This window comes from Actinia tenebrosa, unplaced genomic scaffold (assembly GCF_029948245.1).
Source record: "Actinia tenebrosa isolate PJP-AT-01 unplaced genomic scaffold, QUT_ActTen_1.0 PGA_scaffold7__59_contigs__length_16204524, whole genome shotgun sequence".
Lineage (NCBI taxonomy): Eukaryota > Metazoa > Cnidaria > Anthozoa > Actiniaria > Actiniidae > Actinia > Actinia tenebrosa.
Window position 1 is genome coordinate 13016327 of NW_028292584.1, and position 12383 is coordinate 13028709.

Below are 12383 nucleotides of genomic sequence, written 5' to 3' on the forward strand. Positions count from 1 at the left end.
CATGGAAGACTTTGCCTTTGGGGAAGTTTAACGCATCTTGAGATACTTGGTTGTAAATGTATATATAGCGAAGTAAAGGAAGGAGATAAAGTAGTTCTGCAGTGTGACGTATCTGGGAATGAATCATACTACATGTACCAGTGGGTTAAAGTAAAGGAGAGTCCGGCTGTCAGAAATGATACACGGCAATTAACATTTAGTTCAATAAACCGCATGGGTGAAGGTTATTACCAGGTGACCTTACGAGATCAACTAAACTGCTCATCAAAAACAAGGTCTTCAATTAGAATATGATACAACAAGACTTGGCATTAATATAATTAGCCAGAAAATACCAGCATCATGATTTTTCCTGAAAAGAGAGAAAAGAGAGGGGTGTAAATTATCTAAATATTTTTATTTTCCTCAGATACACCTGACAAGAAGGACTTGTGTAAAGGAGAGTGGATACACGTCAACTGTACATCAGACGCTAAACCCGCCCCAGTCTACTCCTTGTATTGTAATAACGTGTTTAATGGTAGTAATGGAAACGGTGTCTTTGTTGTTAAACTTGCTGAGAATGGAAACTACACTTTCACTTGTGTATCGAACAATACAGTTGGTATTGGACCAAGTAAGAGCAAAAGTGTTACAGTAAGAGGTAAATCAATAACATTCCCTTGCTTTTCATTATATGACGCTACATGTTTGTTGTTGATGATGTTGTTGCTGTTGATGCTGTTGCTGTTTTTGCGAAAATGTAAAATTTGAGCTTTACAGTCGCTGACTCGGTTTTGAGCCCTTCAGACAAGTTACGATCACATTGAAAGGTATCATGGGCTCTTTCTAAATACCTAATGCCTCTGTTAAAGAACGAGCAATTTTATGTGACCTATCTTCATGTTCTAATGAAGCATCGTTTTAAACATGAAAAAAGGGAAAACCAAACGATTCACTTCGTGACTCAATGGTTAGGTTTGGGGTTAGGGTTAGTATAGGCATTGCAATAATCATTTGGCGAGAAAATCAAAATGCAAAGGCGAGGACTCCCACTCGTGTGTTCGGAAACCTATGACGTACTTGGTTAACTGTACACGACAATACTACCTTCATATTATAAACCCGTCCTTTGCCCATTACAGTTATTTGCAGTTTGGTCGCGGATCAGCCAATAATTCAGGTTACAAATTGAGTTGTATTCTATTCTTTTAAAAGAAAACAATATCTCTGTTTCCACATTTTTAATAACCATATTGTCACCTTTTTAAGGCCCTTTGATCAAAACGTGCAAGATTGGCAACGAGATGATTACAAATAAAACAGTCGTTGAGGGATCTGAAGTGTTTCTGCGCCTCATAAGTAGCAGCAGTAAGGGGGACTCGCGAAAGGGGTACCGGGAACGACCAGGATTTCCCGCCTCAAGTGGTTGCCGTCCGCAGCGGGAATTACCCGTGTTGCGCGATATGCCCTTACTGCTGCTGTGTTGGGTACCGCAATCGGAGGTTACGATATTCCTTAGATATAGATGGCCACCATCGGCGACATTCGAAACGAAACTGTGCGCAAGCTTGGGAATCGGGTGATGGATAACTCAGATGCCGACTTTGTCTTCGCGACATTTATGGAGGGAAAGACAGACAAAACTATGAATCACAAAATGGCTGAAAAGATAATCGACACGATGCCGACCGGCGACTACCGTTTGGAGTTGACGTTTGTAAAGTATTTGGACGGCGAATGGGTGATAGAAAAGGGCCGTAATCCAATACGGGCGTCTGGTAAGCAGAACCTGTTCGTCTTAAACAAGGACACGTGACCGGGAGCATTGGAGGGAATAGACATGTTGTTCTACGAGGTCGCTTACCCGGTTACCGTGGTCATATACGCTGCGTATGAAATCAAGAAGCCGGACGTCAAGAAGTTGCAACCAATGCGACATCCGGGCAACTGTGTTGGGAAGTTGGTAAGGGAGTTCTTCGAGGATTCCTCTAGGGGTGGTAAGCTTACGCCGAAGAGAAGAGAAGCCATCAGGAAATGGGAAGATTCCGCGCGTAGGGCCGGAGGCTCCATAGAGAACATCAAGAAGTTAGAAACCGCGTTAGGAAGGCGCATACATGTGAAAGACATCACCGGCGGTTTCATTTACGAAGGGACGAAGAAGTATGGAGGCCGAGGTGCGCCTATCGTAATTTACCAGCATAACGCACATGCGTGGCGAGAGCTGCGGTTCCCAAGAAAGAAAGAAACGCGCGTTTACAAGACCTCGGCGCTTGCAGAACTAATGCACGAGAATTCTATTTGGTTAATGGATGCGGAGGGAAGTCAATTTATAACGCAAGACGGTACTCTTTACCGGCCCGAAATGGAACAGCTGCGCATTCGAAGCGCCTGTGAGACCTTAGGAGAAGACTTCTCAGACGAAGTGCTCAGCTCCCGTAGCTTGGACTTCTTAGCCGCAAAGAAAAGAAATGGGTGGAAACCCACGCCGGAGGAGTTCGGAGACATAGCTAAAGCCTGCGTGGAGCATGGTCATGGTGGACTGTGGAACATGGAGTATGATGAAGACGAATACGTGTCGTTGGATATGAAACACTGTTACCCCGCAAGCTTCAAAGGCCTGGGAGACTGTAAGGAATATTACGACCGTTACGGGCATCCAGACTCGCAATTCTTTCGTGTTGCGTTGGATGGTCACTACGACGCACCAGCAACGGGGTTCGTACGGTTGACCACCTGGAAATTAGCAGCGGGCTTACACCCCATAATCTATGCGTGGTATGGGAAGCACCTGCAGGAGAAAGAATGGATACCCATACCGCTATTGAAGTTCTTCGAAGAGCGCGGGCTGCTTACCTACACAGCGCATGAAGCCATACTTTGTCACAGCGCCTTTACGCAGTGGTTACCGGAGCATAACCCCACGGCGCGCGTGGTCATAGGTAAATTCACGCAGGGCGCAAAAGAAGGTGAAAAACATATGCAGCGGCGCCTAATAACGGACGCCGGCGAGTTAAGCTTCCTTATTAAGCGCGCCCATGATGAAGGAACAATGGTGTCTGTAGAGAAATGGGACTACTTTGTCAACGATAAACTACACGAATGGAATGCGCTGTGTTATTACCAGGACCATCGACCGCAGTATTACCATTTGCGTGCCAGCATGTTAGCCTACGCGCACATTAACCTATTAGCGATGCTGTTAAGATTTGACAAAGAAGATATCCCCCGCGTAGCCACGGATTCTTTATACGTGAAACCACACGTATTGGAAAAAATGAAGGAATTCTACACTGCCGATGAACTTGCAGAAAGTGGCCAATGGCGCGTCAAAGATGAGGAGATAAGGTCTTGGAGGGCACGCGTAGAATATCACGGCGAGCATACCAAAGGCGCCATTACGCCTACCAAAGAGCCTCTACCTTCAGTCGCAGATCCTATTTCCTACCAACGCTTCTCTTACCTATATGGTACCGGCGGCAGTGGTAAGACGACGCGTGTGTTAGAACTCTTTCCTAAGATAAAGGTGTTAACACCAACGCACCGTTTGGAAAGAGAACTCTGCGGTATGGGCCACGACGCGCAGACCTACCACAGCTTCTTTCGTTGGAATGGTCAAAAGTGGGTACCAGAAGCCATCCACGACATACCTCCGGTGATACTTTGGGATGAGATTTGCACCGTTCCTTTAGAAATCCTGCAGGAGTTCGTAGAATTCCTCCGTGGAAAGTGTCAAGTAATATTCGCCGGAGATCCCTGCCAGCCTCCTCCAATAGTCGGAGAGATGCCCCACGAATGGCTGAAAGATTTCGTAGACCATGCGGAGGAAATTAACACCGACTACCGCAGTAAGGATCAAGTAAGAAACCTGAAAGCAGAACTTCGGGGCCTTAGTGACGCCAAGCAATGCAAAAAACTGCGCAAACGCGTACGAGCGAAGGAATGCGAGGACTTCCTTCACACGTGGCATCCAAAGGATCTGGTGCTGAGCAGCAAACGCGCAGCACAGTCGCGCATACAAAAAGATTTGCTAAACATACACCGAGAGCACTTCCCTACGCATCCCGTACCTGTTTGCTACAAACCCCACGACACCCGCATGCAAAAAAGAGACGTCTGGGTACCTGGTACCGACATCCAACTGCAAAATGCGGTAACGCATGATAAAGCCTGGGTACCCATAGAAAAGGTGGAAAGGATTACCTCCCATCCAGACTGGCGCTTGGGCTATTGTATGACAGTCCACAGCGCGCAAGGGCTTACCATAAAAGAAACCTTATGGATCATAGACCAGCGGCTGTGTTGGAGCAACCTTATCTACACCGCCGTAAGCCATGTGGAGTATGCCAAACAGTTGAAGAGAAGCTGGGGGCCGCAATTGCGCTACGATGAGACGCCAGAAGAAGTAGCCAAAGAAAACATTGCCAAGAAACTCCTTCGCTACTAGCGCCACGACGAAGAAAAAAATATGACGTTCGACCTATGCGTGGACGACGTCTATAAGAAAGGGGCGCGGTGTGCCAAGTGTAACATACCACTACTATGGAGGTTTGACCCGAATGACGATCAGCAGTTCTCCGTGGATCGTATCAACAACAAACGCGGGCATTGCAGAGGTAACGTAAGACTGACATGCCTAGAGTGTAATCGGGCGCGCGGTGCTGCGCTACTCTGAGTCTTTGGGGACTATGAGCAGCTCTTCCATGACAAATCCACGACTTGGGCCATTAAGGTAATACAACACGGGTTGCCCTTCCTTAGTGACGGACTTCGAAATCTCATACGTTTCCAGGGACCAGTTAGGATCCGTGGCTCTCTTACTGCCACCTTCGAGTTCCCCCGGCTGATAGAGGTATCTGACCACTATGTTGCGGGGTAGCTTTTTTTCTTTCAGTCCGACCGCACTCGAACTTCTGACGTAGGACTTGTGTTCCACGTGTTTCTTTTTTATGGCATCCCTGGGTTTTATTCCCGTAGCCCTGGCCGCCTCGTTGTTCAAAGCCGCGACGACCTGGGGGAGCCTCTGAGTCCATTCCCTGTTGCGTTTGGAGGGATCTTCCAGCTCTTTCCAATACTGGTACCCAAAGAGGCGCTCGGCCAAGGTCTTATTGAATCTTTCGACGATGCTCTGACCCCTGTGGTACTCTGCTTCGGCTCTCCTAATCTTAGTGCTGTGGTCTTTCAGGGTCTTAGTAACCACGCCCATGAACTCTGTCCCCGCATCCACTTGCAGCAGCTTAGGCCATTTCAAGACGCGCTTATAAATCCTACCTAGGGCTTCTGCGACTTCCCCAGAATCCTTGCTGGTTATGGGTTCGGCGTCCTTGTATCTGCTTGCGATATCAACTACGGTCAAAGCGTATCTATAGGTCTTTTTTCTTACCTTGTCGTGCGGTAAGAAAAGCAAGTCCGCCTGATGAACTTCATTAGGGGTATTTACGGTAAAGCTGGGCCTGGGAATGTACTTCGGCACGGGAAGATAAACCTGCCAGAGGGTTTGTTTTCTTAGCCAGTTCTTAGCCGTTTCTTCTGATACCCTGGCCGCGGTCGCGAGTTTCTTGATAGCCGACGCTCCTTTCAAATAGCCTTCAGGTCCATAGTAAATCCTTTTGAGTTTGTCCTCTACGCGGCCCATTATATGAATTCCAAAACGAGATTGATCTTACGTCCGTTAAAATCCACCGTCTTTCCGTCCACTTTAATGGTGATGTTTATGCTTTCTACCAAATTAGACAAATCATAGCTTAAAGAAATGGGAGCGTATTCTACCAGGTCAAATGGATTACCTTTGGGCAGAAACTTGGACATAAGAGAAGACTTTTCTCCATTGTTGTAACTATGGACCCATTCGCAATAGACTTCATAAGAGGATGCGACTTTCCATTTCACAGGTATGGCTGTGTCGGTAATTGTCTTGCCTGAGGCACATAATAAAGATCCCAATGGGTCAGACTTTCCAAAAGTTACTGAATAGTTTGGCATATTATGTTTGAGGGTCATTTCGTGCGGCAATCCTGTGGTGAGCGTATAACCGTGTTTTGCTAATTCCTTAGCAAGGGTGATTGGTGTGTAATGTCCATCGGGCAGCAATACGCCTTGATAATTGCCGCCGCCTTTATGCTCAGTGATCAAGGCATTGACTAAATTATACCAAAAATTGTACAAAGAACAACTAACCAGCCGAACCTTATGGGCTTTGATGGGGGGATTCAGATAAGTGGTAAAGTTATTTTTATCGCTTTCCAAAAAGACAATCATATATTTCAGGAAACACAGTTTCCTTCGTTAGAGCAGATACGCCAAAGCTACGCCCCCTGCCAGTCCTGCGACTCCTACAAAGACCAATTCATTGTCTTTTTGTTTCGTAGAAGGCTGGTAGTAATTCTTAAACTGAGGCTTTCTCAACCCCGTCGATGCCGCGGGGTGTGCTTGCGCATAAAGTTTAAAGGCGTAGTCTGTATTTTCGAAGTTCTTATCCGCCTGCATCTTGTCTTGGTAGTTCTTATCCAACCAATCCCTGTAAGCTTGTCTTTTTTCATTCCAAGCTGCCACGTCTCGCTGATATTTCTCCAGCGCTAAGTCGTGTCTCTTCCTTTCGGCGGCTAAATCTCCGCTTTTGTCGCCTCTGACTAATCTATCCAAATACTGACCACCATAATTAGCTCCAGTGAATGCTAAAGCTGCAATAACTCCACCTGCGACCACGCTAGCCATTATATATTAGAAAATCACAGGGATTTTCACGAGTTATGTCGTTGGCAGGTACTTTTCCTTCCGTAGGTAATCCTTTACCATGATAGCCCCGCCTACGGCAGCGGTCATCTTAGCAAAGTTAGCGAAGCTCTTGCTTGGGTCTTCAGTAAAGTCTTCTTTGAGCACTTTCTTACCTACCCAACCAATACCCGCAACAATAGAAGTAATAATAGCTGCTTCTTCAACAGTTTTCAATAACGCGGTTGACATTATATTACAAAGCGAGAAGGAAAATCTAGGTCGCCACGGCACGTGGTGATAAATCTACTCCATCACGGGTATTTTGCTTCTCTTAGGGGGCTCCTGCACGGGTGCGTGATATGTTGGTGGCACATGCACGGGTTCTACTTTTGGCTTCGTTGCCCGCCATTGTAAGTAAAGGCTGCCTGCTGCTATAGCGACTCCCAACGCGCCAATGACGTACCCAGGATTGATAAAGGATTCCTCTTCTTTTTCCTCCACCTTTTCTTCTTTCTTTGCTTTGTTCTTCCTGTTCATCTCCGCGAGCTTCTTTCCGGCAGCGACTCTGCCTGTAGATTTAACCTTGGTAATCTTTTGCTCCTCTTGGGGCTGCTCTACCTTCGACTCTGGTTCACTCATTTATATCTAAGGACTTGAAGGACTTGATAAGTAACTTAATAGGACTTGACTAAGTACTTAAGGACGACTTGACTAAGTACTTGAGGCGACCTGGGTAATTCCTGAGGACGACTTGACTAAGTACTTGAGGCGACTTGATCAGGTACCTCAGCAAGTGCCGCCTGGAAGACCTTTTCGACTTCTCTGTCCTTCTTGAAGTCTTTCCAAGATGTCGTAAGTTCCTTCAAGTCGACGTGCTGAGCTACGTGAAGTGCCGCAGAGGCGACTGCCATTAACTTACCGCACTTCAAAGACAACCACCCGCAGGTTATCTTAAGTTCTTGGAATATGACATAGTCATCTCTTATGTCCTTCTGTAGTTGCTCCACGTCGTCTATGGGCAGCGCAAGTCCAAGGAGTTTGGTGGCCAGCTTAATGGCTGAGTCTGCTACGGCGTCCGTGGTCTTACTTGCAAGGGCAGCCTCGTACCTCTTATGGAACTTCTTAACTTCCTCTTCTGACAACTTATTAACCTGCTCATGGGTAAGTTCCTTGCCTATCATTTCTTTACACTTCCCCGAAGACACAAGGATGTTAAGTTGTTCCTTAAGGTTACTTTCGTCTAACTGCGCGGGGACTTCATCTAAGAGCTGCTCAATGTCCATATATGTTAATGGAATACGGAAACCTCAAAGAGAAGATCATTTTGGAATGTTGGTGCGTTTTTAAATGCCGCATGTATTCGTGTAACTGTTCCTTGGATATCTCACCGCCGTAGTCGCTTAAGATGGTTTCCAGGTCAGACTTACTGGGCGTGTAAAATACTACGAGAGAGCCTATGTTTTCCCTGAAGGGTTTAGAGACACTGGTAAGCTGCTGGGAAAGCAACCAAACGCTGATATTGTCATGCCTACCGCTGAAGGCGAGTTTAACGAGCTCGGAAGTGCGTCTTTTTACGTCGTCCCCACAGGCAATGTCATCCAGTATGAGGAGCGTCTGTGTATCTTTAGGGAATTGTTTGTGCCAAAACTTCAAATGGCTGGATAACTCGTTAGGGTCTAAGATATCTACGAAGAAGTCGTCGTCTTTCACTCCTATGCCCGTCCAGGTGCGGTTATTCACGTAGGTGGGGCAAAGCAGCACTATGTAGTCAAAGCGGTATCTAAAGGGTCCTAATAGCTGCTCTACCACGAACTGGGTCTTTCCGCAGCCGGTGGGTCCTACTATCAGAGCGTTACAAGGCATGTGATCTGGGTTCATTTATATTTTAGAAAATCACAGGGATTTTCACTAGATATATAGACTGAGCCAGTGGAAGCAGTGCAAAGAATTGTCGCCGACGCAAAAGATAAAAGAGACACCATAGAAATGCAAAGGGAGGAGATAGACAGGTTAAAAGAGCGCGTGCAGGAGTTGTATGATGAAATGTGCGGTCTGAAGCGCGCGGAAAGGTTTGGTGCGCTTTTGACGATGGCCGGTTGGGCAAAAGAAAGCGTGCAGGACTTGATTAAGTATCCCTTATAAGGCTTAAATAACACTTAGTTATAATGAAGTGCAAGCAATGTGAAAGGGAGTTCAGCAGCAAGCAAAGATTGCAATATCACGTCGAAAGACGAGTATGCAGTAAGGAAGTAAACAACGTTACCGTTTGCGAGGACTGTGATAAGCAGTTTAGCAGCGCGCAGGCGTTGGAGTACCATCGTAGCAGAAGGGTTTGTTTAAAGAATGTATGCGTGCGCTGCGACGAGGACGTTACCGACGTCTGGCACCGACATAGATGCCTTGGTAATTACGATCTGCTGGGCGTAGCATGTGAGGAGCACGGTGACGTTGCCGCCCGATGTTGTCCGGTTGACACCACGAAAGAGTTAACGCAAAGGAAGAAAGAAATAGACGAAACGTTTGCGGAGTTTGACCTCTTAGAAGGTGTAAGGTGGGAAGATAGGGAATATTGGGAGGCAACGTGTGAGCGCTGCGGCTGTCAAAGGAGCGATCAACATATTTGGCAGTGTTTGTATGAGGGTCAAGGCGGTTTTAAAGAGTACTTAGATCGCTTTGATGCTTGGCATGCCAGTAACGAGGCGGCAAGGAAAGCCCGTAGAAGTTAGAAAGGGGACCTAAGATAGTAAGATAGGGTTTGTGCAAAGAGTCTCAAATCCTGATCTTATTTTTATTGTTGTTTGTTAAGTATCATCAACAAAACAACAATAAAAATAAGGACCCCTTTTAAAGGAGGTTGCGCACTAAGAACAAATAAGGCATAGACCTCTTTTCGTGTCCCAAAAGACGTCGATTCATATTCCTAGGTAGTAAAGTATGACTTGTGCAAAGAGTCTCGAAATACGACTTTATATTTCTTGTTGTTTGTTAAGTATCATCAACAAAACAACAATAAAAATAAGGACCCCTTTTAAAGGTATATGCTAGCCTACGCAGCCGCCTTCTAATCACCCTTTCAATATATGGACTGTATTACTTGTGAACCTGCTGCTGACTGCATAATCCCCCATAAGGAGAAAAAATACTCCTGCCTTTATTGTGGCAGGGTATTCTTAGAAGACGCCTTTGACGACCATTGGTGCTTTGCCGACCCTAAGGCACACCGCACCCTAGCGGATGCACTTAATCACAAAGAGGATTAACCTCCTTATTCCGTTCGATGTCAAACTTCCAACGGCCGTCGACCTTACCATAACTGCGTAAATGGGTGTATTCCTCACCTTGGAGGACATACCGCACGCAATCCGGCGCCCAAAGGGAATATTCCTGGCCTACGTCGTCCTTTAAGACCAATCGTAGGCGGTCTAATTCCTCAAAGTGGACGTAATTTTTTATTTCGTATGCTTTACCATGATCCAGGTCGCGCCAGTGGATTAAGTTAAGTCGCATTATATCTATGAAATATTTTTAAATGCGTTGTTAAAGTTTCAGGTGTCTTAAAACGCTTTATACACCACTTACAAGGAATTCTAATGCCCGCGGAGTATTCGTCTATAGCCCTGCAGAGGACGTCATAGTCGTTGGAGACCATTGTCTTAAAGCCATTAAGGTCATACTGGGAAATCAACCGACTTTGGTCTGCGGAGAGGACGCCGTTTCCTTTCGGGGTCTTTAATTCTATGACGAATCCCCGGTATTTTTTATGGGCGTTTAAGATGAGGAGGTCAGGCTGACCACGTTTGTAGCCTTTCTTCCAGCACACGATGCGCTTTTTTGCAGAATCCTGTAGTTCTCCTAGGCCGGGCGCTAGGAGAATTCTGTGGTGAAATCTGCGTATGTAATCGACTACTTTAAAATGCAGGTCGGATTCGTTTTCGATCTTAAAGACCAACTTATTTGGGGTGTCAAAGCGTTTGTTAATAGCATATTCCCCGGTTTTCCTAAGGGCCGGCAGTACATCTCCTAGGACCCATTTACGAAACTTCTTTGCTTCTTCTAACTGAGACCCAAATATTAACTCATAGAGACCTTCTTCATTTAAATACCTGGAATGTGGCTGTTCATTAAGGGTGTCGACCTGACCGACGCCCCTTATGTTTTCCCTTAAGAACCGGTTTTCTGGGGAAACATGTCTTCCGATTGCATCCCTGGTGTTACTGTAACCCAAACTCAAAGCAACCTCGCGGGCTTTAAAGTATAATTTGTCGCCTTGCACTATGCATTGCAGTTTCGTGTCGTTGTTTTCAAATACGCGAAGCATTGTATATTTAAGAAATATTTTAACATTAATATGCAACGCTCTTTAGCTGATTCATTTCTACGCTCAGTTGCGCGTCAGACACGACGAAGACGTAGCAGTTTATCTTATCGCCGTCGCCCGCACTGGCGTTTTTGGTGCGTTTGATCTCTAATGTTATGCCATCCTGCGTATTTACTAGACGTAAACCCTGACCATGTAGGTCTTCGTCGTTAATGGTGCGCATGTCAATCCATAACGCATATTTGTCCTTAAAGAATTCCTCAGGGCTAATTTGGTCGCCAAACTTGCGCATGGCCTCTCTGTACACGTCTGCGGGCTTTATCCCCTGGGAGTAGACCTTGTTTGGAACGCCGTTTATGTTGACCCCTACGTTAGTAATGTTGGGGTTGTGAAAGGCTTCGGAGTCGCGCTTACCGGCCTCGTAGGGTTTGGCAAACACCAACATTAACCCCGTGAGACTTCTTCGGGGGAGGTTAATGCTTTGGTTGATAACCTCATCCGTCTTATCCAAGAAGCTAAACGTCTTATACATTACTACGTGGTCGTAAAGAAATGCATTTCCGGCGCTGTATTCCATGCCAGCGCTACGGGCCAGCTCTTCGCTGTACACGGTCTCATACTGTAGCTCTAAGTTGGTAATAGAGTATGGGGTTGTCGTGGTAAGTGCAGTGCTTAGCCCACCAATGATGTTATTAGCATCTGCTAAAGTTACTTCAAACTGTAACTCGGATAACTGTCTTGGGTAATACACACCGTGATTCGTGATTACTTCAAAGTCTAATGGTATGACATACTTGCTACCATAGGCGGTCTTTATTCGCTTTGCGTCTGCCACTGCGGTTTCTCCGCTGCCGTCAGTAGGTTGTGTTTTCGTAGGTGTGCGGACCTTACGTAGAATGACACTACCAATTCCTTGTTCTATCCTTTGCGCGCGGTCAAAGGCTGTCAACCATAAGTCTTTGTACGTGGTATACAGATCGTACCTATTTAAGTCCAGCAAGGATTCCCCGGCGAACTTTACGCGCATCTTAGAAACGATGTTGCGACCCACGCTGTTAACGATAATCCTTTCATCTGTGGGGCTTGACTGCACCGCTAGGTCAAACCTCAAAGCCAAGGTGCCAGGAACTAAGACTAGGTTATCCGTTAGGCGGGGCACGCCTACGTACAGGGTTTCCCCTGGCTTAGCGCTGCTGGGGGTAAAGGTGACCCGGTGAAAGGTGCGTTCTGCTTTCAGTCCGCCAACCTGCTTAGGTAATACGTTGGGATTTAACTTTGAGCTTATCATATATAATGGAAGTAGAAGGAACAGACCCCGACTTTGATCCCACCACTGAGGAAGGTCAGGCTGACATTAATGACGGTGATGAAG

General features: G+C 46.3%; 2 protein-coding genes across 2 annotated transcripts in view; both read left to right on the forward strand.

Moving 5' to 3' along the window:
- LOC148905681 (hemicentin-1-like) overlaps positions 1-12383 on the forward strand; it is a 160891-nt gene that overhangs the window by 119171 nt on the left and 29337 nt on the right. The gene's annotated exons all lie outside the window — the stretch shown is intronic.
- Positions 1-12383, forward strand: part of LOC116289734 (uncharacterized) — a 30934-nt gene that overhangs the window by 8729 nt on the left and 9822 nt on the right. The window contains exons 5-6 of the mRNA XM_089040243.1: positions 410-643; positions 1252-1350. Of these exons, the coding sequence (XP_088896369.1) occupies positions 410-643; positions 1252-1350 (333 nt within the window). The remainder of the gene's footprint in view (positions 1-409; positions 644-1251; positions 1351-12383) is intronic.